Raw genomic sequence first — 26,170 nt, 5'->3', positions numbered from 1 at the left:
GATAGAATCAAGATCACGTGAAGTGTTAATACCACTTTATAATGCCTTGGTAAGGCCACACTTGGAATATTGCATCCAGTTTTGGTCTCCACGATGTAAAAAAGATATTGAGACTCTAGAAAGAGTGCAGAGAAGAGCAACAAAGATGATTAGGGGACTGGAGGCTAAAACATATGAAGAACGGTTGCAGGAACTGGGTATGTCTAGTTTAACAAAAAGAAGGACTAGGGGAGACATGATAGCAGTCTTCCAATATCTCAGGGGTTGCCACAAAGAAGAGGGAGTCGGGCTGTTCTCCAAAGCACCTGAGGGTAGAACAAGAAGCAATGGGTGGAAACTCATCAAGGAGAGAAGCAACTTAGAACTAAGGAGAAATTTCCTGACAGTGAGAACAATTAACCAGTGGAACAACTTGCCTCCAGAAGTTACGAGTGCTCCGTCACTGGAGGTTTTTAAGAAGAGACTTGACCACCATTTGTCTGAAAATGGTACAGGATCTCCTGCTCGAGAAGGGGGTTGGACTAGATGACCTCCGAGGTCCCTTTCCAATTCTGTTATTCTGTCCCTTCCTACTGTCATTCCGTCTTCCTCCAGAGCGAGATCCTTGACCTGCCTTCTGGGGAAAACTGAGTGTGACCTCACTTCAAAGGCTTTGGGGTGGATTGACAAAGGAAATAAAACACTTGGGTTCCCCCCCCCCCCCCCCCCCCCGGCCCGTGAACAAACCGAAGAAACACAAGCTAAGGGAATGCTGGCTAAAACTTGGCAGAGCTAACATGGGGCTGGTAATCAGGCAAAGGTTTTTCAAGTATTTTTGCCAGCATAGCAGACCAATTCCCACCCGGGGCTCCTAGCCTCCACCCCTACCCACCCCCCCATAACTCCAAGCAAAGGTATCCCCCCGCAACTTCCCCTTTTGAATTAAGAGCATTTGTTCCTTTGGAATTCAAAGAGACGATTGTTCCACTCAAATGTTCAAGGCACAGCTCTGCCGCTGGCTCGGTTAGCGGAATCGGCGTAAAATAGAGCAGACATGGACTTGCCCTGCAGAGGTCCCTGATCAACCCTGCCGGCTGTGCTGGACACGGATTCCAGAGTGGGGGTGCTTATGTTTGAAACACAGACATCTGCAGGGAAAAGGGGAGGGGGGGTCAAAAAAGTCAAAATGGCGACTGCACGAATGAAGCCTCTTTGGTAACACACTGTGGGTGAAAAGAGTCACGCTGCAATTGGCACGCTCACCGATGCCATCTTAGCGGCCGCTGGGCACAGGATGGCTGGCCCCTCTGTCCCAGGGGACAACGAAGAGGGCCTGGCCGTCCTGGGTTCAAGGCACGTGGTGCCTCCCGCCGAAGAGGAAACTCAGGGAGGTGTTTTTGCACAGAAATGTTTTTCCTTTGGTTCAGCCTAGGGATGCTAGGCCTCCACGCCAACCGTTTTGTGCCGGTCCATTCGCTATAGTGTGGGTCAGCTGTGGAGGCGAGGGGATTTTAAAGAGGGGAGGGGGAGTGGTGAAGGGGAAACCCAGGGGGCTGGGCTGTGGTCTGGATCCAGGGCTGTCCCCCTGCTTCAGGCCCCCGGGTGGCGGAGGGCAGACGCTGGAAGAGCGGACGGCTTGCCTTTGGGGTGGGGAGGGTCAAAACGGAGCGTGGGACAGCCCGGGCCCGGGTCTGGGGTCTCTGAGAGGGGGTTAAAAGAGGTGAAGCTGTAGCTTCATCTTCAGGGCTTGGCCCATCTCTCCGGCCACGGAGTCGAGTTCCTTGCGGGCCTCCGGTTTTGGCAGTTCTCGCACGCGGGACAGGGGCACGCTGACGATCTCCAGTAGGTAGGTCCCGGGGGTGGCTGGCTTGCGGCCCACGTGCAGGTAACTCAGGCCCTCTTTCTGCTGGATGTGGAAGTGGCCGTCCCGGTCGCCGTGCGCGATCACGTAGCGGATGTGGTTCTCCAGGGGCTCCACGGCCGGAAGGAGCTCCAGGATGTGGGACTTCCGGCCCAGATCTGAAAGGTTCAAGGCGAAGACCAACGGTGCCTCCACATCGATGCTGGCCAAGCTGAGCCCCAGATCCTGCCGAAGGCAAAAAGGAGAGATGGTCGGATGGTCAAGGGTTTGGGGCTGTTTGTTTTTTTTTAGCAAGGACAAAGTCTTGGTGGTGCTGGGAAGTGAGGAGTGGGGTATTACAAGGCTCCTTCTGAGGCCCAGGACTCTTCAACATCTTCATAAACGACTCAGATGAGGGAATAGAAGGGCAACTCATCCAGTTTGCAGATGATACTAAGATGGCAGGAATAGTCAACACCCCAGGAGACAAACTCAGGATCCAAAAAAATCTGGACAGACTTGAATAATGGGCCCTATCCAGCTAAATGACATTTAAAGTGGAGGAAAGAAAGTTTTACACCTGGGCAGGAAAAAGCCAAAGGGACCAGTCCAGATTAGGCGAGACCTGGCTCCAAAACAGGAACGGTGAGAGGGACCTTGGAGTCCTAGTGGACGATCCCTTCAACGTGAGCCAGCCGTGTGCGGCAGCGGTCGAAAAAGCTAACACAATTCTTGGCTATATAAACAGAGGCATAGAACCATAATCACATGAAGTATTTGTGCCACTTTATAAATCCTGAGTAAGGCCACACCTGGAATTCTGCATCCAGTTTTGGTCACATTACAAAAAAGATGTTGAAATTTTGGAAAAAGTGCCAAGAAGAGCAACTAAGATGATTTAACTAAGATGCCTGGAGACAAAAACATAGGAAGGACGGTTGCAGGATTGGGGTTTGGCCAGTCTAACGAAGAGAAGGACTAGGGGGGACATGATAGCAGGAGTCCAGTATTTGAGGGGCTGCCCCAAAGAAGAGGGAGTCAATCTAGTCTCCAAAGCACCAGAAGGCAAGATGAGAAGCAACAGATGGAAACTAATCAAGGAGAGAAGCAACCTGGAATTGAGGAGAAACTTCCTAACAGTGAGGACAATTAACCAGCGGAACAGCTTGCCACCAGAAGCTGTGGGTGCTCCAACATTGGAACTTTTAAAGAAGAGACTGGACAGTCACTTGTCTGAAATGGTAAAGGGTCTCCTGCCTGAGTGGGGGGTGGACTAGAAGACCTCCAGGGTCCTTCCTGCTCTAGTCTGATTGATGGAAATTTCGTTCTACAGATGGTTTAGCAATCTCATTCAGCAAGCATTTGAAACAGGGGTGAAATGTTCTCGGCTCAGACTGGATCGCCCAATCCGGCAGCGATGGCGGCAGGTGGTTTGGAGAACCAGTAGCAAAAATCCCCGCCCCACCCCCATGCCCAGCTGAGCCGTGTGATCATCAGAGGTTTTTTTAAAAACTTTTAAAAGCATTTTTTATCTTTGGCCGAAAAAATGCTTTTAAGAGTAAAAAAAAAAAGCCTCTGATGATGGCGTGGCTCAGATGGGATCGTCAGAGGCTTTTAAAAGCATTTTTTCTAGAACCTCTTCGACTGAAGAGGTTGTAGGAAAAATGTTTTTAAAAGGCTGCTCTGACGATCCCAGCTGAATTGCCTTATTGTCAGAGGCTTTTTTTTTATTTTAAAAGAAAAAAAATACTTTTAAAAGAAAAGAAAAGCCTCTGACGATCAGGCAACTCAGCTGGGATCATCAGAGCCTTTTAAAAGCATTTTTTACAGTAAAAAAAAAAAAGTTAGCCACGCCCACCCAGTCACATTATCCCTCCCACCAAGCCACACCCACAGAACCAGTACTAACAAATTTTACATTTCACCACTGATTTGAAGTTACGATAGTGCTGACAAATGAGTCTTAGGATTTTAACGGGTGGCAACTGGCCGTCACCACATCCTGCATTCATGGAATCATTTGTGACTTTTGCTGCTGGTTTCCCACACAGAGTCAATGGGAAAGCCAGCAGGAAGTCGGAAGTCAGTCACATGATGTCATGAGTAATGTCTTGTCTTATCATCTTCCTCTCCTCTCCCTCCCCTCTCCTCTCTCCCTCCCCTCTTCTCTCTCCCTCTCCTTTCCTCTCCCTCTCCTTTCCTTTCCTCTCCTCTCCCTCCCCTCTCCTCTCTCTCTCTCTCCTCTCCTTCTCCTTTCCTTTCCTCTCCTTTCCTCCTTTCCTCTCCTCTCCCTCTCCTCTCCTCTTCTATTGTAACAGACTCCTCGTCCCAGAAAACCCCTCTTGATTTAGCTACTGTGAATTCATGGCATTCACACACAGAAAAGTCCAGGCCATAATCCTTCCAAGGGTCAATTGCAATAACAGACCTTATCAGTCCTTGGATACTTGCCAGGCCGAGAACTTCCAGTCACAAAGCTGTAAATGAATTCCTGTCTCTAAGGCACGAACCATGATAAGCAAAGAAATACGAACGGTTGTCTCCTACGACAACCCCCCCTTTTGCTTCTATTTATTCCCCAGCCAGGGAGGGGCCATTCAGCGTCCACGTGTGCCTTTCTTCCCGAGTCGGTCCCTGTTCCTCAGTTGTTCTCCTCTCCTGACAGCTCTGCGCATGCGCACATCTGGAACAGGCCCCAGCTGTTCTTCTTCCCCACTTATCTCCGACTCTGAAGGCAGCTGGGAAATGTCGGATGGCCCCGGCTCTCTCTCTGCCTCCGACGCAGAGCATCTATCAGAGCCTTCCCCAGACTTCAAGACTGGCCCAAGTTCCTCCCCAACCTCCTCATCATCCACCAGCTCAGCAGGCTCAGCAGGCAGCTGGCGGGCCACAATTCCTCTCCTCTCCTCTCCTCTCCCTATCCTATCCTATCCTATCATCTCATTTCATCCAAAATGGATGTCGTAAGTCTGGCCCTCATGTTGCATTTCATTTAATGATTACACCTTCAACACCTGAGTTGCCAGTCTCAGCTGTGGACATTAAGTGAGGACTACCTGAATCGGGACAAAATGGCAATTAAGGAGGGTGGGGTGGGGGGAAAGAAACGGATCCGATGACACACTTTGATTCAGGATTCTAAGTTGAGATGTTGCGTCTCTAAGAAAGAGGGACGGGAATTAAATTCTCCTGGGGAGGTCAAAAAAGATCAAAATGGTGCCCCCTCCCCACTCCGCGATCAAAGCCCCGCCCTATTTTTATGGGTGTGGTGTAAGCAGGTTAAAAAAGGGGAGGGGGTTTCGTTCACTCCCACCCTGAGCTTTTTGACCCTCCAGGGGGCTGCCCTAATTATGCGAGCAACGTTGTAGAACAGCTGGGAGAGAAAATAAAACTACAAGAATAATTTACTGAGTCATCAGTAAAAGTGTCACATCTAAGATTGGGGGGAACCTTTTGAAAGCAGCCCCCATGTTTTTGGATCGGGGGGGTCCCCCTCTGGTCTGAGGGCATACCTGGTGGGCCTGGGTGACGTTGACGCTGCGCCGCTGGCGACCCCTCTTTGGGTATCCATTGATCTTGCATTCGTAACAGGCTTCCGGAGACAACAGGTTCTCCTCGTCCTCTTCTGGGGGGGCCAGGAAATAGCTTTCCTTGGCGAAGCCCAGTCCTGAGACACAGTGCCTGGAGGGTATAAAGACAGGAATCAGGGGTGGGGAGCTTAAATGGACCTGGGGGTTTTGGTGGAGAAGGATCGGCAGAAACTGGAGGTGGAGTTAAACGAGCAATCAGCCTAGAATTCCTACTTAGTCAGAAACCGCCTGCTCTCTCACAACTTTCTTTTTTTTTTTTTGTCTTTTAATGACGCTGTAATCCCTTGCGTCGGGGTGGAGTCAGGGCAACTGAATGGAGCAGAGTGTTTACTGGCCAGATGCCCTTCCTGTCACCAATGCGGAGTTCACAGCAGATATATTCTCATCATGCCCAGAGAGAGAAATATCTGCCTCTACCTAGGATCGTACTCACAGCCTCCTGACTGTGAGGCGAGAGCTCCACCTCTAGGCCACCGGACTGCTTCCTGCTCTCTCACAACTGCCCTACGGAAACACGCTGGGGGAGAAAGGAAGACCCTTACCCTTGCCCTGCCCGGAAATAGCCGGTGGGGCAGCCACAGAGGTAGCCCCCCTCTGTGTTGGAGCATCCGTAGCTGCAGGGGCTCCCTCCGGCTGCACATTCGTTCACATCCTGGCAGCCCCCCAGGGCTTGGTCGAAGTCGAAGCCGGACGGGCAGACACACTTGAAGCTTCCCAGGGTGTTGTAACAAGAGGCCGAACCGCAGGCGGCTGAGCTGGAGCACTCGTTCTCATCTGGGGCAAGAAGAAGGAAGGGGGTCACTTACAGGACTCTCAGTGGCAGGCAACTGCCCCTAAAGTACTAAAAGTGCTATGGACCAAACCTGGTTCATTTGCGATGGGTCCTGGGTTCTCTCTGAGCTTAGTGGTTTTCTTGCAGACATTTTATTACCCAACCAGGTAACATTATCAGTATTAGAAGGGAGCGGGTTTGAGGAGAGGAGGAGGAGGAGGACAGTGGGGTCCTGGGTTCTCTCTGAGCTTGGTGGTTTTCCTGCAGACTGTTCATTAGCCAACCAGGTAGCATCATCAGTGCTAGAAGGGAGAGGGGGGGGTGGGGTTGCTCTCTGTTTATATTTATTTATTTATTTATTTATTTTTTGTCACAACATCATATAAAAAGGATTATATAGTATATAAACATATATATGAGTAAATATTAGGAGATATAAGCATCAATATATATATATAGGAAGAAGAAAAGAAAAACAATAGGACAGGAACTGTAGGCAGGTTTGTGCGCTTATGCACGCCCCTTATGGTCCTCTTAGGAATGGGGTGAGGTCAATATTAGAAAGTTTTTGGTTAAAGCTTTTAGGATTATGAGAAGAGACCACAGAGTCAGGTAATGTGTTCCAAGCACTGATGATTCTGTTAAAGAAGTCATATTTTCTGCAATCTAGATTAAAGCGGTTGACATTAAGTTTAAATCTATTGGTTGCTCTTGTATTATTGCAATTAAAGCTGAAGTAGTCTTTGACAGGAAGGACATTACAATAGATGATTCTGTGAGTTAAGCTTAGGTCTTGTCGAAGGCGACGGAGTTCCAAGCTTTCTAAGCCTAGGATTTCAAGTCTGGTGGGATAAGGTATTTTATTGTTTTCAGAGGAATGGAGAACTCTTCTTGTAAAATATTTCTGGACACGTTCAATTGTATTGATGTCAGAGATGTGGTGAGGATTCCAAACAGGTGAGCTGTATTCTAGAATTGGTCTAGCAAATGTTTTATATGCTCTGGTTAGTAGTGTAGTGTTTTTGGAAAAGAAGCTACGCAGGATTAGGTTTACAACACTTAGGGCCTTTTTTGCTATGTAGTTACAGTGGGCTTTGACACTTAGATCATTAGATATACATTAGCTTGGCTTGCCAGTGTTGATGGGACATTGTTTTCTGCTGGATTGTTTGTCTGGTGTTAATCCCTGCTTATCTGGGTTTCTCTTTCGGTGGGGTCCTTGGCGCTCTCTGAGCTTGGTGGTTTTCTTGCAGAAGTTTTATTACCCAACTAGGTAACATCATCAGCATTAGAAGGGAGTGGGTTGGAAGAGGAGGAGGGAAGGTCCAAGAAGGACTAAGGGATCCTTGATGTTCCTTGAACTCGGCTTTTTTCCTTGGAGACATTTCATTACCAAACTAGGTAGCATCATCAGAAAGAAATGGTTTTTGCAGAGAGGAGGAGAAAGAGAAGTGAGGAGGTGGACAAGAGGAGGAGGAAGAGGAGAACTGTGGGGTCCTTGATACTTTCTGAGCTTGGTTGTTTCTTTGCAGACTTTTCATTACCAAACTAGATAACAACCAGTGCTAGAAGATAGAATCCTCCTCCCTTCCAGCACTGTTGGAATTCCCTAGTTGGGTCATGAAACGTCTGCAAGGGAACCACCCAGCTCAGAGAGCACCAGGGACCTGCTCACTTCAAACCCCTGCCTACAAAATGTTCTCCTTTATTGGTCTATTTGGCCAAGGAAACTGTTGTGACTCCAGCCCCCGAACCTGGCCCCATACCCGACAGTGACTCTGAGAGTTAGGGGGAAGGGCCGGTAAGGCTTACCTCGGGAGCACCGATTCCTTTGGCTTCGCTCCAGAAGCCAGAACCAGACCAGTCGGAGGACGTAATGAGGCCGTCATCCCCCGATTCCTCCCTTCCCCAGGCTACGCCTTCAGACCCAGCTGATAATAATAATAATCGAGCTTGGATCGACCCGCGCTTCAGAAGATGAAGAGGCGGCGTCATCAAAGGGAAGGGTGGGGCAGGAGCCCCAACCACAGGATGTATAAGGAGCTTTGGGACTGCTCTCACTCCACGGGAAGCAAAAGTTTAGCTGAACCGTTTCAAAAAGAGCTGAAAGTCTTGCTACGTGAGTCATTTGTTTGAACTTTGGCAGGCAGCTGCGATTTCTCTGCCAGGACTGATAAGAGCTGTGAATCTGCTGTCTGAAGGCCAGCTCGTGGGTCTGAAGTGGGGAAGGAGACAGAACAGAAACTGCTGAGGGCTGCATGCCCCATAAATCAAGAATGAGGGCTGTGCGGATTCAGTTTCAGAAAGCCACGGTACTCCAAGGGGCCCCGTGGACCTACTTACCCACACATTGGTTCCACTGGTAGTGCTGGATGTAGCCTTGGGGGCAGCCGCAACGGTATCCCCCGAGCACGTTCTGACACCCGTGTTGACACCGATGGTTCCCGTCACACTCGTCCACATCTGGGCAAAAGACACGTGGATGACTCTCCAAGCAGGGCAGCCCTTTGCTCTTATATACCGTTGCTACAAATACCTCTCCCTCATTTGCAATAGGTTTTCTGATCGATCGATCACTCAGAATAGAGCTGGAAGGCACCTTGGAGGTCTTCTAGTCCAGCCCCCTGCTCAAGCAGGAGGCCCTAGAGACCAGGGGTGTCAAACACAAGGCCTGTAGGCCATAGGCGACCCGCGATGTGGGCCGTCCTGCATCATTTCGGTCCGATTTACCCAATGCAAAGAGAAAACATGCCAGCAGTTTGGGGAGTGGCATCAAGCTGGCCACGCCCACCCAGTCGGCCAGACCCACCCAGTCAGCCACCCCCCCGCCTCCCGCCCCCAGGTCAACCACAGCCCTGATGTGGCCCTCAATGAAATTTTTGACACCCCTGCCCTAGACCATTTCAGACAAACGGTTATCCAGTCTCTCCTTTAAAACCTGCAATGATGAAGAAGCCCCTACAACTTCTAGTGGCAAGCTGTTCCACTGGTTCATTGTCCTCACTGTTAGGAAATTTCTCCTTGATTCCAGGTTGCTTCTCTCCTTGATTAGTTTCCATCTGTTCCTTCTTCAGGTGCTTTGGGGAATAAGTTGACCCCCCTCTTCTTTGTGGCAGCCCCTCAAATACTGGAAGACTGCTATCATGTCACCCCTGGTCCTTCTTTTCTCTAGACTGGCCAAACCCCAAATCCTGCAACCGTCCTTCATATGTTTTAATCTCCAGGCCTTTAATCATCTCAGTTGCTCTTCTTGGCACTTTTTCCAAAGGCTCAACATCTTTTCTGTAATGTGGTGACCAAAACTGGACACAGGATTCCAGGTGTCGCTTTACTAAGGTTTTATACAGTGGTACTAAGACTCCACATTATTTTGATTCTATGCCTCTGTTTACACAACCCAGGATTGTATTAACCTTTTTGGCTGCCGCCGCACACGGCTGGCTTCTGTTTAAGAGATTATCCACTAGGACAGCGGTCACCAACTGGTGGTCCGTGGACCACTGGTGGTCTGTGAGAAAATTTTGGTGGTCCATAGAAAAATTATTTGCATTTTTTATATTGCACTAAATCAGGGGTCCTCAAACTACGGCCCCTGGGACAGATATGTGCAATCAACATTTGTGTTGCTGCAGAGGGACTTCCCCCTTTGGGGTCTTTTTGTGTGGGTCAGTGGGGGCAAGAATTCCAACTTGGGGTCTGCTTCAGCCTCCTGGTGTGGGGCTTTGGGCAAAGGCTGGAGGGAAGCGTCGCTGGTGGTGAAGGGCCGGAGGGCCTTGTTCCAGTGGGACTGCCTCATGGCCTGGAACTGGCTGACTATCTCAGCCCGCTGAGCCTCCAGGTGCCCGTACCTGGCCTTGCACTCCCGCAGGTCTTCCCTCTGCTAGGAAAGCCTATGCTCCTAGTCCTCTGTGAGGTGCTTCTGCTGAGCCTCCTTCTCAGTCAGATCCAATTTGAACTGAGCAGCTGTTTTGCCAACTCTTTCTCATGCTGGCTGCTTAGCTCCAACAACTGCTTCCAGTTGGGGCCCTAAGGAGCCGGAGCAGGCAGGCGAGGAGTGGCTGGCAGGGGAGGGGCGAGTAGAGGCCAGCGAGGTGCCCCTTGACGTGAGTGACATCAAATTTTTTATTTTTATTTTTTTATTTTTATTTGCATTTATATCCCGCCCTTCTCTGAAGACTCAGGGCGGCTTACACTATGTTAGCAATAGTCTTCATTCTATTTGTATATTTATATATAAAGTCAATTTTTATTGCCCCCAACAATCTGGGTCCCATTTTACCTACCTTATAAAGGATGGAAGGCTGAGTCAACCTTGGCCCTGCCCACCCAGTCACATGACCTAGCCACGCCCACCCAGCCGGTCATTAGGCAGATCGTATTAGTGGTCCACGGGACTGAAAATTATGAATTTAGTGGTCCCTGAGGTCCGAAATGTTGGTGACCCCTAGACTAGGACTCCAAGATCCTAAGACTCCACGTGTTTTGAATCCATGCCTCTGTTTAGACAAACTACACATGTTGTTTTATATATATACTTCTGGGAGCAATGTGTGATTGCAGGGGGATTTGAGCTGGTGAGCTGCGGGGATCCCCCTGCAACTCAGACTAATCTGAGCACAACCAAGCCCCCACCCAAACATGACACACCCCCATCCAATCAGAGCACAAAAAAACCCCCATCCAATCAGAGCACAGCCAAGCTCCCACCCAATCAGTTCAAACCCCCACTAGCAGTTAAAAAGGAAGAAACAGCTGCAATCACACATTGCTCCCAGAAGCACGAAGCTGAAGCCTGAAGATGACGAATGAGACTTCGTCGAAACGTCGCCAAGACACTTCCAATTTTACGCTAAGATTTCTTCTTCTGCGCATGCGCGTTATGGCGGCGCTCTGAAACTCCGCGGAGACGGCGGCTGAGAGTCCTCAGGCCGCAATGCCGTTCTATGGGCTGCCAGGCTGCCTGGTCCTCGGCTCCGGGTATGCGATCCTTCCGGCAGCCGAGAGCGAGGTCTTTGGGCCTCATTGAGCTCTCGGCTGCTGAATACGGAGCCGAGGTCCTCTATAGCAGCGGACGGCGGCGGCCATGTTGGGGGGGGGCGAGAAGACGCCCAGCCTGACTCAGCTGTTTGTCGGCCGTTTCGGCCGACGATGTAATCAATCGGCTGGGGAGCGGCCCAACCATCGACGGCAGTATGCTGGTATGCGGTATGCTGAGTCTTGGGTGTTGGACCGCAGGTAACATCGGTGGCTGGAGTGGGGCCTGCACGGGCATGATTATTGCCCCTCCCCCTACCCTTCTCTTCTCACTTCATGGCCCTGAACATGGCCCGGAATATTCTTCCCCCCCACTGCTGACTTTTACCATGGCCTGCCTAGAATGCCGTAATTTTATCTACGGCTTACATCTTAGGTCGTGTTTTCCATCGCCGACTGAGAGGTGGCTTGGCCTGGTTAGGTACAACAGCGGCACTGTGTTGGACGGCAATGACGGCACTGACGGTACTGGTGACATAATTTCGTCCTGATTAGCATGCCTCACGGGTTTGTCCCATGATGGTATGCTGCCGGGAACCCAAGGGATACTATCCCGGCTACTGACTTTTCCATCTTCGTAGCCGAGGAAACAACCAAGGGGAGGCTATTATGCCAAGCCCTGGTTGTCTCTGGACCCATTTGGACTTTCTACGGACTATGATTAATATCTCTGCCCGAGTGGCCAGTAATATGCCTAACACCGGGTTTGACGATCTACAGGTACGACCAGAACATCCTCGCCGGTCAGGAATGGACATCTTGTCGCTGTTAATGGACTATTTCCCATGAGATACTCATTCGCCGAACTACGACAACTGCGAGGTTCCCTACCGCAGGAATGGCCTCCAAACTATCAAGGGCCTCATTTTAACGAAGGGTCTTGGGACCCAGAGAGGTGGCATGCCAAGAAGAAGTTGTGGGGTTTTTAAATAGTTTTTAAATAAGGGTTTTTAAGGGGAGGATTTGGCGGGTGGGGACAAACCCGCCTGGGAGGGATCCAGCCCTGTGCTAGTTCGCGACACTATTCCATCTTGTCTGAAGGCAGGGGGAGGACGCTCCAGGTTTAGAGGGTTACTCAATCTGTACGGTAAGTGGGAGAGGCAGATATGGCGGGGAGGGGCCAGATCGTGTTGAGGGAGCACGCTCGATGTTTGAGAGCGATCGCGTGCTCGCCCTCAGTCCCGACCTGCCTCGGGTGGCCATGATCCTCAGAGCTTGGACCTTCGGCTGATGTTATGTAATGCTCGGTCCGTGGTTAATAAGGCCCCTGATTTGTGATCTTATTCAGGGGAGTCCGGACCTTATGGGTATTACGGAAACCTGGTTGGGCCCAGAGGGGGGGGTCCCCCTTGTCGAGATGTGCCCGCCAGGTTTCCGAGCATTTCATCAGCCGAGGGACCAAGGTAGGGGTGGGGGGGTGGCGGATGTCATTAGGGGGGATCTAGAGCCGAGGAGACCACTGTTCCTCAGATTGCCGGCTGTGAATCCTCTATGTGCGATGGGGCTATAGGAATCAGTTGGGCTTGGTGATCGCACCTGGCTCCTTGCTACGTGACCACAGCCCTGCCTGAGCTGTTGGAGGTACTCGCTGCTGTGGCGGTCGAAACCCCCAGACTTATAGTCATGGGGGATTTTAACCTGCCATCAGTTGGCTTGTCATCGACGGCAGCTCGGGAGTTCCAGGCTTCCATGACGGCCTTGGACCTGATTCGAGTAAATGATGGCCCTACGCACTTGGGGGGAGGCACGCTGGATCTGATTTATATCTCTGGGCAGTGGCTTAATGATCTGGTGTTAGATGACTTAGTAACAGAACCAATGTCATGGTCGGATCATTTTCCCCTTCGCTTAGACTGCCGACCCGCCATTCACCGCGCGAGGGAGACGGAACCTACAGGGTGGTTCCGCCCCAGGCGCCTGATGGACCCCGAGGTTCCTGACAGAGCTTGGGCCATTCCCTGAGGAACTGGCCCACGGCACGACTGAGGAACTGGTCACGGCCTGGGAACAGGCCGCGCCGGGCCTTGGACCGTGTCGTGCCTTTGCGGCCTCTGACCCGCGGAGATCTCGTCCGCCCCTTGGTACTCCGAGGGGCTGAGGGAGATGAAACGCCAGAGAAGACGCCTGAGAGCACCTGGAGGTCCAGTCGCCCGGTTGATCGACACTAGTTAGGTCCTATTCTAGGACCTACCTAGTGGCAATGAGGGAAGCGAGGCGTTTCACGCCCACCCTCATTGCGCCGGCAGATAACCGCCCGGCCGCCTGTTTGGGTGACCCGCCTTCCTACATCAGGAGGTGCGGGATGACCCGCTGCAGGGACGAGCCGAGGAGTTTAGCGGTTATCTATACGATAAAATCGCTCAGCTGAGGGACGGTCTGGACCGAAATTGGGATGATCCAAGCGAGGGAGAGGAGGCACGCCTTGTTGAGTCCATTTGGGATGAGTTTGACCCTGTGGCTCCCGAGGACGCCGACAGGTTGTTGGGGAGGCTGCACGGCACGACATGTTTACTGGACCTGCCCTTCCTGGCTGGTACTGGCCACTCAGGCGGTGACACGAGGCTGGCTCCAGAGGATTATCAACGCTTTATTGGAAGGGTTTTCCTGCCGCCTTGAAAGAGGCGGTGGTGAGACCTCCTTAAGAAGCCCTCCTGGACCCAGCTATTTTGGGTAATTATCGCCCAGTTCCAACCTTCGCTTTGTTGCGAAGGTTGTAGAGAGTGCCGTGGCGCGACAGCTACCCCAATACCTGGATGAAGATGTCTATCTAGATCCGCTCCAGTCCGGCTTCCGACGCGGATACAGCACGGAGACAGCTTTGGTCGCATTGGTGGATGATCTCTGGAGGGCCAGGGACAGGGGTTATTCCTCTGCCCTGGTCTTATTAGACCTCTCGGCGCTCGATACCATCGACCATGGTATCTGCTGCGCCGGCTGGGGGATTGGGAGTGGAGGCACCGATATCGGTGGTTCTCCTCCTACCTCTCCGACCGGACGCAGACGGTGTTGACGGGGGCAGAGGTCGACCGCGAGGGGCCTCACTTGTGGGGTCCCGCAGGGGTCGATTCTCTCGCCTGTTGTTCAACATCTACATGAAGCCGCTGGGTGAGATCATCAGTGGTTTCGGGTGAGATACCAGCAGTACGCTGATGATACTCAGCTGTATTTTTCCACCCCGGCCACCCCAATGAAGTTGTTGAAGTGCTGTCCCGGTGTTTGGAAGCCGACGGGTCTGGATGGGGAGAAACAGGCTCAAGCTTAATCCTCCAAGACGGAGTGGCTGTGGATGCCGGCATCCCGATTCAGTCAGCTGCAGCCGCAGCTGGCTGTCGGAGGCGAGTTATTGGCCCCAAAGGATAGGGTGCGCAACTTAGGCGCCTCCTGGATGATCGGCTGTCGCTTGAAGATCATTTGACGGCCGCCTCCAGGAGGGCCTTCTACCAGGTTCGCCTGGTCCGCAGTTGCGCCTTCCTTGATCGGGATGCCTTATGCACAGTCACTCATGCCTCGTTACCTCTCGCTTGGATTACTGTAATGCTCTCTACATGGGCTCCTTGAAGTGCACTCGGAGGCTTCAGTTAGTCCAGAATGCAGCTGCGCGGGTGATAGAGGAGCTACCAGCTCCCATGTAACACCGCCTCCTGCGCAGACTGCACTGGCTGCCTGTGGCCTTCGAGTGCACTTTAAGGTGTTGGTTACGACCTTTAAAGCGCCCATGGCTTAGGACCTGGGTACTTATGGGACCGCCTGCTGCTACCACATGCCTCCCACCGACCCGTACGCTCCCATAGAGAGGGACTTCTCAGGGTGCCGTCCGCCAAACAATGTCGGCTGGCGGCCCCCAGGGGAAGGGCCTTCTCTGTGGGGGCTCCCACTCTCTGGAACGAGCTTCCCCCTGGTTTACGTCAAATACCTGACCTTCGGACATTTCGTCGCGAACCGAAGACCCATCTTTTATTCGCTGGGCTGGCTTAATTGGATTTTAAAAGGGAATTTTACCAATTTTAATGGGGTTTTAATTGATGATGATTTTTAATATCAGGCTAATTTTGAATAAGTTTTTTAAGGGTATTTAAATTGTGTATATTTGTATTGTTGTTTTATTTTGCCTGTGCACCGCCCTGAGTCCTTCGGGAGAAGGGCGGTATAAAAATCAAATTAAATAAATAAATAAATAAATAAATACGCGGGAAAAAACCCGAACAACCAAAGACCTACATATATATATATATATATATATATATATATATATATATATATATATATATATATATATATATATATATACTCAGAAATATATATATATATATTATATATTATATATATTATATATATTCTCAAATATATATATAGTCGAAACGTCGCCAAGACACTTCCAATTTTATGCAGGAGAAAACCTGAACAACCAAAGACCTACATATAAACACCCATGAAAACCTCAGAAAACATATACACACACACAGACACAGACACACACAGACACACACACACTATACATATTGTATGTTACAATACATGTTGTAAACTATAATCCTGGACATCATTGTTCCACCCTACCCACTTCGCACACCCACACAAGCGTGCGGGGATGGCACACACACCTTCGCAACTGCTCCCGGAATTATCCAGAACAAATCCCTTTTGGCATTCGCAGTTGTAGCTGCCAGGGGTATTTAGACAGTGTCCTTTCGACCCGCACAGTGTCGGCTGGGCGGTGCACTCGTTGTTGTCTAGAGGGGATTAAAAATTAAAAAAGAAATGATTGATTCTACGGAAAAGACACGCACGATACTGGCTTCTCCACAAACGCCTGGCAGGGGTTGGAAACACCAGGCAGAGAACCAATTGCATGGTGGAAGGCGTCCCTGAGCGGTCTGCGGCTTGGCTCGCTTGCTAGAGAGACCTATTTTCCAAATAAGCGCTTTCCTAGGCTGCCTGCATTTAGAATGTGGGGGACCATGTTGTAAACGTGTTGTAAACAGCCCAGAGTCACTTAGGGGGAGATGGGCGGTGTAAGCATTTCATGAGTAAATAAACGTTTGCAGGTGAATTTGCACCCAGCACTAAAGCCCAGAGGGCAGCTTCAGCCAACAAAGGACCCTATTTTGCAGTCAAGGGATCCTGCAATCATAATGCTGGTAGATCTTGTCTTACGACCGTGATTGGGACAGGAATTTTCTGGATATAGGAATTGCTAAGCGAGGAGGTTGCTAAGTGAATGGAACTTGTCAGTCAGTCCTATGACCTTTCTTGCTGTGGTTGCTAAGTGAAACACTGAACTTGTTTACTGGATCACATGGTCATTAAGTGAATCGGGTTTCTCCCATTGACATTGTTCATCAGAAGTTACAAATGTGGATCACGTGACACCCCCCCCCAGGACGTGGCAACCAGGGGTGAAATGCTCCTGGTTTGGACCAGATCACCCGATCCGGTAGCAATGGCGGCGGGTGGTTTGGAGAACCGGTAGCAAAAATCCCTGCCCTCCCCCTGCCCAGCTGAACTGTGCAATCATCAGAGGCTTTTTTTTTTTACTTTTAAAAGCATTTTTTCTTCAGCCGAAAAAATGCTTTTAAAAATAATTTTAAAAAGCCTCTGATGATCGTGCGGCTCAGTTGGGATCGTCAGAGCCTTTTAAAAGCATTTTTTCTCAACCTCTTCGGAGAAGAGGCTGTAAAAAATGCTTTTAAAAGGTTCTGGCGACCAGGCAATTTAGTTGGGATCGTCAGAACCCTTTAAAAGCTTTTAAAAGGCTCCTCTGGCGATCCCAGCTGAGTTGCCTGATCGTCAGAGCCTTTTAAAAGCATTTTTTCTACAACCGCTTCGGCCCAAGAAGTTGTAGAAAAAATGCTTTTAAAAGTAAAAAAAAAAAGTTGGCCACACCCACCCAGTCACATTACCCCGCCCCCACCAAGCCACGCCCACAGAACCGGTAGTAACAAATTTTACATTTCACCCCTGGTGGCCACTATCGTAAACACACATCCTTTGTCACGCGAACAAACTTTGATCACGGGACCTTGTGGATCGACGGTCGGAAATGGTCACGAGTGTGAGGAGAGATCATAAGTCACTTCCTTGGTGCTGTTGTAACTTTGAACTGTCACTAAACCAACGGTTGTAACACGAGGACCGCCCGTCATTGCCCCAAATTGGCAGCAGACTTCCCCCCTCCCCCGCCTTCTTAGAAAGGAGGAAACACGCACAACTTGAAAATAACTTTAGCAAAATGAAGCGGACGTCACTAAAACCTTCCACCCCAAGAGCGTTTGAGATTTTTCACCAAATCCTGAGTCACAAACCACAATTTTTATTTTTATTTTTATCCTGGCTTAAGTTCCAATCACACCAGGGGAGAAATGCTACCAGTTTGGCTGAATTGATAGCAGCGGCAGTGCGAGGCTCTGCCCATCTGCCCAGACGTTGCTACTTTTTGGGTTTAACGAGGAAGTAACCTGTCTTTGACCCTCTGCGCATGTGCAGAAGGCTTTGCACATGCGCAGAGGGTTGAAAAATCGCACGTGACGCGCACACGTGACGCGTGGAGCATGCACTTCCAAACCAGTAGGGTAGGTAAGTAGATTTCACCCCTGGATCGCACCCCATGCAACCCCCAATTCTGTTTTTTTGTGGAACCGGCAGATTAAAATTAGGAAACGGATAACTCACCGATGCAGGAAGAATGGTGCTGGGTGAATCCCGGGGGGCACTTGCAGTTGAAGCCCCCAATGACGTTCACGCAGAGGAACTGACAATTGTGCTGCTTCGTGGAACACTCGTCCAAATCTGGAAATGAAAAAAAAACACACCAAGATTACCAGAAGTACAGAGTTGGAAGGGACCCCGGAGGTTCTAGTCCAACCCCAAGATTGGTTGTCCAATTTCTTCTTAAAAACTTTAAAGGAGTATTTTAAGAATTACCTGCCAAATTGAGGAAGCAGGAGGGGGGGGGGGCTAGAGGAATCTAGAAATTTGGGGGGTGGGAGGAGAGGCTTGCTGGATCCTTCCTAAACAGATGTGCCAAGTTTTTTTTCTCCCTCTGCTGTGAATAATATCTGGTTTGGGGCCGTTCATATGGCGACTGAGCTGCAGATGTCTGGATGACCCCCAGATCATAGGGGCCGTGGTGGCTCAGGCTGGTAAGAAGCCTGTTATTAAAACACAGCTGCCTGCAATTACTGCAGGTTCTAGTCCCACCAGGTCCAAGGTTGACTCAGCCTTCCATCCTTTATAAGGTAGGTAAAATGAGGACCCAGATTGTTGGGGGGGCAATAAGTTGACTTTGTAAATATACAAATAGAATGAGACTATTGCCTTATACACTGTAAGCCGCCCTGAGTCTTCGGAGAAGGGCGGGATATAAATGTAAATTAAAAAAAAAAAAGATGGCATAGAAGAGTTTGTCGTTTTCATCACCCAGTTTCTGGACCTTGGCAACTCTAAGCTGAGTGGACTTCAACTCCCAGAACTCCCCAGCCGGCACATGCTCTGTTCGCTCTTAAGCATCTCTCTAAATCCATGTTTATCTTACTACTGGGAAGATGGGTGGACTTCAACTCCCAGAATTCCCCAGCCAGTTGAAGTCTACCCATATTCCAGTCCCTAAGGTCGAGAAACATTGCTTTAAATATCCTCCCATCCCTTGCTTGTTCTCTCTTGAATGGACACTGAAAGATTTTAGGGGAGGGGGGCAAATCTTAGAAGCGGACACGGATGGGAGCTGCTAAGGAGCAAATCATTGGGATATGCAGAAGTGGGGGGGGTCCCACAAAGCACCCTGCCCCCCTTCCGTGCCCCCTACCCCCCCTCCCGGTCCATCTCACCTTTGCAAGTCTTGCCATCTTCCTGCAGGATGTATCCTCTGGGACACGAACACTGGAAGCTGCCCTCCGAATTCTTGCAGATGAAATTGCACGGTTTGGGGGACTGGCTGCACTCGTCCAGGTCTAGGGGGTGAGGGGCACCGGGGGGGGGGCACCGGGGGGGGGGCGAGAGACGGAGAAAGGGAGGAAGAGCAAGGGTTCCAAGTGGCTTAAGTGGTCCTCCTTCTCATATATCAAACTCCTCGGCTTTACGACACAAAAGTTCCGAGGCTAAGTGAGACCGTTCTTAAGTGAGTCTCGCCCGCCCCGCCCTTTTATGACCTTACGTGCCACCGTTTTGAAAGAAAGAAAGAAAGGAAGGAAGGAAGGAAGAAAGAAAGAAAGAAAGGAAGGAAGGAAGAAAGAAAGAAAGGAAGAAAGAAAGAAAGGAAGAAAGAAAGAGGAAGGTATTTGAAGGGGGAAGGAAGGAAGGAAGGAAGGAAGGAAGGAAGGAATCTACCCAATCTCCACAGAACGGGGGCCCAGCCACGGCAGAAGGGGACCCCATGGGTGGGGGGATCCGGCCTCTTACCCTGGCAGAGGGTCCCAGTGATGTCCAGGGTGTAGCCGAGGTGGCAGTGGCAGCGGAAGGAGCCCACGGTGTTGATGCACTGCCCGTGGTGGCAAAGCTTGGGCAGCACTTTGCATTCATCGATATCTGTGGGTGGGTGGGTGGAATCCTCCATTAAAACACAGCCTTCCCCGGCCCCCAGGAATGGGGAGCAGGGCCCCTTCCAAACCACGATTTCCCAGCCCTGTCCTCCTTTTTCATGAAAGCCTTGGGAGAGAAACTGGGGGGCAAGTCTTCACCACCAGCTGCCCCCCCCCCCAGCTAGGAGACACTGCTGCATTAAGAGGAGTTGTCACCAACAGGTGATACATTCTGTGAAACTCCCTCCAACCTCAAGCAGCTTCCCTGGAGTTAAGCTTTACAGCCTCACCTTGGTCAGGACGACGACATAAATAGTTTTTATATTGACAGACCGGTAAGCAATATTTATACAAAGTCCCCTGTGTGAAATTGTGGGAGTTTGGAGACAGATTGTCCGAGGATATTCAAACAGCAGCAAGTCTTTAAAGAAAGAAATCGCTTGGGCCTTTTGGGAGAACACCTTCATTGAAATGTCCTTCCTTCCTCCTTTCCTTTCTTTTCCATTCCTTCCTTCCCCCCCCTCCTTTCCTTTCCTTTCCTCTTCCTTCCTCCCCCTCCTTTCCTTCCTTTCCTTTCTTTCTTTCTTTCCCCTTTCCTTCCTTCCTTCCCACCTCCCTCCTTTCCTTTCCTTTCTTTTCCCTTCCTTCCTCCCCCTCTTTTCCCTCTCCTTCCTTCCTTCCTCTCCTTTCCTCTTCCTTCCTTCTCCCTCCTTTCCTTTCCCATTCCTTCCTTCCTTTCCTTCCCCTCCCCCTTTCCTTTCCTTTCCTTCCTTCCTCCCCCTCCTTTCCTTTCCTTTCCTTTCCTTTCCCCTTCCTTCTTTCTTCTCTTCCTTCCCTCTCTCTCCCCCTTTTCAGTTGGTCCCCTGAAACTTAGCAGCCAAACAATGGGGCGACGGGGCCCCCGTTTGTGGAAGGGGATTCCCAGCCTTTCAGGGCAGCCACTCACCTCTCCCGTCGGTCACGTAGCCTGGGCCGTGGGGGCACATCTTCTTGTACTGGGCCGTGCCCAGAAAGGGGCAGGGTTCGCACTGGGGCCCCCAGCCTCGTCCTCCGTTGCAACAGCACTCGGATTTGGTGACCTGCTGCCGGTTGGTGGAAGACATCTGGCACAACGTCTGGAGCACTTCGGTGAAGCAGAAGCCTTGGCGGGTGTCTGTGCAGGGGGGGGGGAGAGATGGGGGGGGATTCCTGTAGTGAATCTCTGGGCAGAGCAAAGGGGGGGGGGGTTTGGCGATGATCCCCTCCCCCATTGCACTTGGTCTAGATTTGCACCCCCTCTGAACCCACGTCTCCTTGTTTTGATTTGCAAGAGATATGCCGGTTATGTTCAGGGTGGGAAGGGGACCCGAGAGGTCGTCTAGCCCAACCCCCTGCTCAGGGCTCATCCTCCACCAATGGCTGGCTGAGGAATTCTGGGCGTTGAAGTTGCCAAAGTTAGAGGAGACCCCAACTCTCGCACCATCAAGCCTCTGAAGATTCGGAGCAAGAAGAATTCCTCATTTCATGTGACAGCTTGTTCCACCGGCTAACAGACCAGATAGCCAGGGTGTTCTCAGGGTGAATTGGCTTTAACCCACCTCAGAGCAGCTGGACAAGGGAGCCAATGACCCAGAGAGGTCCCGGGCATTCAAAGGAAGACTGGACATTTGCATCCCTCTACTGACCAAGGGGTTGGGCTAGATAGCCTCGGGAGCCTATTTCTGCCTCTAGGATGCCATAGCCAGCGTTGAAGGGTGGCATCATCTACACTTGGCATAGAAATGCCCACACTGGCTGCAGCATAGCAGGGCTCCATTGGCAGAATACTTGTAGCTCAGGGTTCAAGGACCCATCAACCCACTCCCACCTACGCTGGCAGGGCAAGCCACGAGAATATCAATGGAGAGAAACCCCCACTCCTTGTTAGCCTTGATGATGTTACCTAGTTGGGTCATGAAACGTCTGAAAGAAAAGCTCAGACAGCACCATGGAGCCTACACTCCTCCTTCTCCTATTTTCCTCCTCTTCCTTCTCCCCCTCTTCCTCCTCTTCTCCTCTTTCTCTTCCTCCTTCTCTTATTTTCCTCCTCCTCTTCCTCCTTTCTTCTCCTCTTCCTCCTCTACTTCCTCCTCTTCCCCTCCACTTTCTCTTCTTCCTCCCCTCCTCCTCTTCCTCTTCCTCCTTCTCTTATTTTCCTCTTCCTCCTCCTCCTCCCCTCCACTTCCTCTTTCTCTCCCCCCCCCCTCCTCCCCCCCCTTCTTCTTCCTCTTCCTCCTCCTCTTCTTCCTCCTCTCCACTTTCTCCTCCTCCTCCTCCTTTCTTCTCCTCTTATTTTCCTCCTCTTCCTTCTTTTCCTCTCCTCCTCCTCCTCTTCCTCCTCCTCCTCCTCTCTGCAAATTCCATTTCCTTCTAATACTGATGATGTTACCTTGTCGGGTCATGAAATGTCAGCAAGAAAACCACCAAACTCAGAGAGCACCAAAAACCCCACAGTGTCCCCCCCCCCCACCATTTAAACTAAATATTCAACATTTAGTTAAATATTTAACTAAAACTAAATATTTAACTAACTGTTCAAGAAGCAAAACCTGGAGGCGAAACCTTTCCTGAACTTTCCTTTTGTCTGCGTTCTTGACGCTTTTTGCCCAAATCGTCCAGGAGCACTGGACCTCCACTGAAATACAATATTTTCCATTATGTTTAAAAGAGGCAGAATGCAGACTTTGGAAAGGGAATGCACTTTTCTCTGGCCACTGATTAAGTCATGTCCACTTCTGGATTTGGCCTGAAAGCTTGGCCAATGGCCAGGCGATGCGTTAGCGAGATGAAGCGTTTTATAATCTCTTTATAATCTCTGTAATGGCTGGATCGTTTTTACTTTGTATTGTCAGGGAAACTGGAAAAGTAAAGAGAAGAACATCAGAGGCAAACAAGGAGAGAATTAAAAGCACAGACTCAGGATCACGTGAAGTCTTAGACCCAGAGGTGGGTTTCAGCAGGTTCTGACCAGTTCTAGAAAACTGGTAGCGGAAATTTTGAGTAGTTCGGAAAACAGGTAAATACCACTTCTGACTGTCCCCACCCCCACCTATTCTCTGCCTCCCAAGGATTACTGCAAAATTACTCCCAAGGTTACTGCAAAATCCCCAAGGAAATGGGGATTTTGCAGTAACCTTGCCCTGGATTGGGGAGGGAATGGAGATTTTACAGTATCCTTCCCCTGCCACGCCCACCAAGCCACGCCCACAGAACCGGTAGTAAAAATTTTGAAACCCACCACTGCAGCAGTTGCCAAAAAACAAACAAACAACCCCCAGGAAGAAGAGTTGGGAGATTCCATCTTAATAAACTTTTTTCATTTAAGAAAAAGGAAAGAGCAACTAAGATGGTTAAAGGCCTGGAGGCTAAAACATAAGAACAGTTGCAGGATTTGAGTTTGGCTAGTCTAGAGAAAACAGCTTGGTCTAAAAATTGGCAGCTCCAAATTTCATCCAGCAAATGCTCAGTCTTACATATAGGAAAAAAGAACCCAAACACTAAGTACATACTAGATGGACATTACCATACAGACGACCCCCATCCCATTAAAGACCTTGGAGTTTTCATGTCAAATGATCTAAGTGCCAAAGCCCACTGCAACTACATAGCAAAAAAAGCTCTAAGAGTTATAAACCTAATCTTGCGTAGTTTCTTTTCCAAAAACACTACACTACTAACCAGAGCATACAAAACATTTGCTAGACCAATTCTAGAATACAGCTCGCCTGTTTGGAACCCTCACCACATCTCTGACATCAATACAATTGAACGTGTCCAGAAATATTTTACAAGAAGAGTTCTCCAGTCCTCTGAAAACAACAAAATACCTTATCCCACCAGACTTGAAATCCTAGGCTTAGAAAGCTTGGAACTCCATCGCCTTCGACAAGACCTAAGTTTAACTCACAGAATCATCTATTGTAATGTCCTTCCTGTCAAAGACTACTTCAGCTTTAATTGCAATAATACAAGAGCAACCAATAAATTTAAACTTAATGTCAACCGCTTTAATCTAGATTGCAGAAAATATGACTTCTGTAACAGAATCATCAGTGCTTGGAACACTTTACCTGACTCTGTGGTCTCTTCCCATAATCCTAAAAGCTTTATCCAAAAACTTTCTACTATTGACTTCACCCCATTCCTAAGAGGACCATAAGGGGCGTGCATAAGCGCACAAATGTGCCTACCGTTCCTGTCCTATTGTTTTTTTTCTTCTTCCTATATATATATTGATGCTTATACCTCCTTATATTTACTCATATATATGTTTATATACTATATAATCTTTTTGTATGATACCTACATATATTGTTGTGACAAAATAAAATAAATAAATAAAAATAAAATAAAATAAAAAGAAGGACTAGTGGGGGACACGATAGCAGTTTTCCAGCCACAAAGAAGAGGGGAGTCAGCCGATTCTCCAAAGCACCAGAAGGCAGGAGAAGAAGCGATGGGTGGAAACTAATGAAAAAGAGAAGCAACCTGGAACTAAGGAGAAACTTCCTAAAAGTGAGGACAATTAATCAGTGGAACAGCTTGCCACCAGATATTGTGGGTGCTGTATCCCTGGAGGTTTTTAAGAAGAGATGGGACAGTTACTTGTCTGAAATGGTATAGGTTCTCCTGCTTGAGCAGGGGGCTGGACTAGAAGACCTTCACGGTCCCTTCCAGCTCTGTTCTATTCTATGTTACCCGCAAGGTCCCTTCCAACTCTGTCATTCTGGTAATTAACCAGTGGAACGGCTTCCACCAGAAGTTATGGGAGCTCCATCACTGGAAGTTTTTAAGAAGACTTGTTAAGTGAATTGTTCACTGAACAAGTGAATCATTTATTTAAGTGATTAACTAAAAAACTTCAGTGATTCACTTAACAACTGGGTCAAGAAAGGTTGTAAAATTGGGCACACTTAAAAACTGCCTTGTTTGGCGACAGAAATGATGGGCTCCATGGTGGACATAAGAGGAGGACTCCCGAGACTGAGAATGATTTGACGCAGATTTTAAATATCTCATCAACTTAAGAAAATGAAAAATGTCCTTCTACCCCCTTTTTCAGTTTCTTTTCAAACCACACGGGCGGATAGGAAAGCATCCAAGCCCTGCCCAACATTATCTGATAGAATCAAAAAAATAAAAATAAATAAATCTGGATTTCACTCGGAAAAGCGTGACTCTAAACAAAAGTTCCTTTTTGAAGTATGCAATGCCTATTTGTCGTAGCTCCTGGGAGAATATGCCCTCACTGTGTGTTTGCAGTCAGAGAGGGCGCGGTGCCCTTGAAGGCTTATTAAAATAGACCTCTGCTGAAATTTCTCCTTTATTTGGGGGGGGGGGGTTTAAAGGGGCTGGGTGGCAAATAACTGAGTTGGGAGGGACCTTTGGAGGTCTTCTAGTCCAACCCTATGCTCAAAGAGGAGACCCTTAAGAATCATAGAATAACCAAGTTGGAAGACGCCTTGAAGGTCTTGTAGTCCAACCCCCTAATCAAGCAGGAGACCCTTACAGAATGACAGAGCTGGGAGGGACCTTGGAGGTCTTCTAGTCCAGCCCCCTGCTCAGGCAGGAAACTTGTTGTGACTCCAGCCCCCAAACCTGGCCCCATGCCCGACAGTGACTCCGAGAGTGAGGGGGAAGGGCTGGTAAGGCTTACCTCGGGAGCACTGATGCCTTTGGCCCGGCTCCAGGAGCCAGAACCAGGCCAGTCGGAGGATGTAATGAGGCCGACATCCCCTGATTCCTCCCTTCCCCAGGCTACGCCTTCAGACCCAGCTGATAATAATAATAATCAAGCTTAGATCGACCCGCGTTTCAGAAGATTAGAGAGGCGGCGTCATCAAAGGGAATATAAGGAGATATAAGGAGCTTTGGGACTGCTCTCACTCCACGGGAAGCAAAAGTTTAGCTGAACCGTTTCAAAAAGAGCTGAAAGTCTTGCTCCGTGAGTCATTTGTTTGAACTTTGGCAGGCAGCTGCGATTTCTCTGCCAGGACTGATAAGAGCCATGAAGGCCAGCTTGTGGGTCTGAAGTGGGGAAGGAGACAGAACAGAAACTCTATCCCCGTGATGGCGAACCTATAGCATGCGTGCCACAGCTGGCACACAGAGCCCTCTCTGCGGCCACCAGAGCCATCACCCAGCTCAGCTCCACTGTGCCTGTACGCGCACACATCTGTATGTGTGTGTGGGTCATGTGCATGTGTGAGGGGGTGGGGTGCCCGCATGCATGTGGAGGTCGCGTGCGCATGCGTGGGGGTGGGGTGGCCCGCCCCCCCGCCCATTTTTGGACCCAAAACAGGGGGAGGTGTGTGTCACGCGTGCATGTGGGGGGAGCAGGAGGAGTGTAGGAGGATCATGACCGTGTACGCATGCGCAGGGGGTTGAGGGGTCATGCACGCATGCGCAGGGCCCCCCGCATTGC

General features: G+C 49.8%; 1 protein-coding gene across 1 annotated transcript in view; it reads right to left on the bottom strand.

Annotated features, from left to right (window-relative positions):
- Nucleotides 1-1,620: 1,620 nt before the first annotated feature.
- The window catches only part of FBN3 (fibrillin 3), a 161,767-nt gene continuing 137,217 nt past the window's right edge, over nucleotides 1,621-26,170 (bottom strand). The window contains exons 54-62 of the mRNA XM_058173252.1: nucleotides 20,675-20,881; nucleotides 19,610-19,735; nucleotides 19,039-19,161; nucleotides 17,885-18,001; nucleotides 15,817-15,945; nucleotides 8,525-8,644; nucleotides 5,952-6,183; nucleotides 5,332-5,500; nucleotides 1,621-2,065 (exon numbers count right to left, since the gene is read on the bottom strand). Of these exons, the coding sequence (XP_058029235.1) occupies nucleotides 1,691-2,065; nucleotides 5,332-5,500; nucleotides 5,952-6,183; nucleotides 8,525-8,644; nucleotides 15,817-15,945; nucleotides 17,885-18,001; nucleotides 19,039-19,161; nucleotides 19,610-19,735; nucleotides 20,675-20,881 (1,598 nt within the window). The 3' untranslated portion in view covers nucleotides 1,621-1,690. The remainder of the gene's footprint in view (nucleotides 2,066-5,331; nucleotides 5,501-5,951; nucleotides 6,184-8,524; nucleotides 8,645-15,816; nucleotides 15,946-17,884; nucleotides 18,002-19,038; nucleotides 19,162-19,609; nucleotides 19,736-20,674; nucleotides 20,882-26,170) is intronic.

Source organism: Ahaetulla prasina, chromosome 1, assembly GCF_028640845.1.
Source record: "Ahaetulla prasina isolate Xishuangbanna chromosome 1, ASM2864084v1, whole genome shotgun sequence".
Lineage (NCBI taxonomy): Eukaryota > Metazoa > Chordata > Lepidosauria > Squamata > Colubridae > Ahaetulla > Ahaetulla prasina.
Note: the sequence above shows the minus strand (reverse complement) of the source record. Positions and strands in the feature narration are given on the sequence as shown.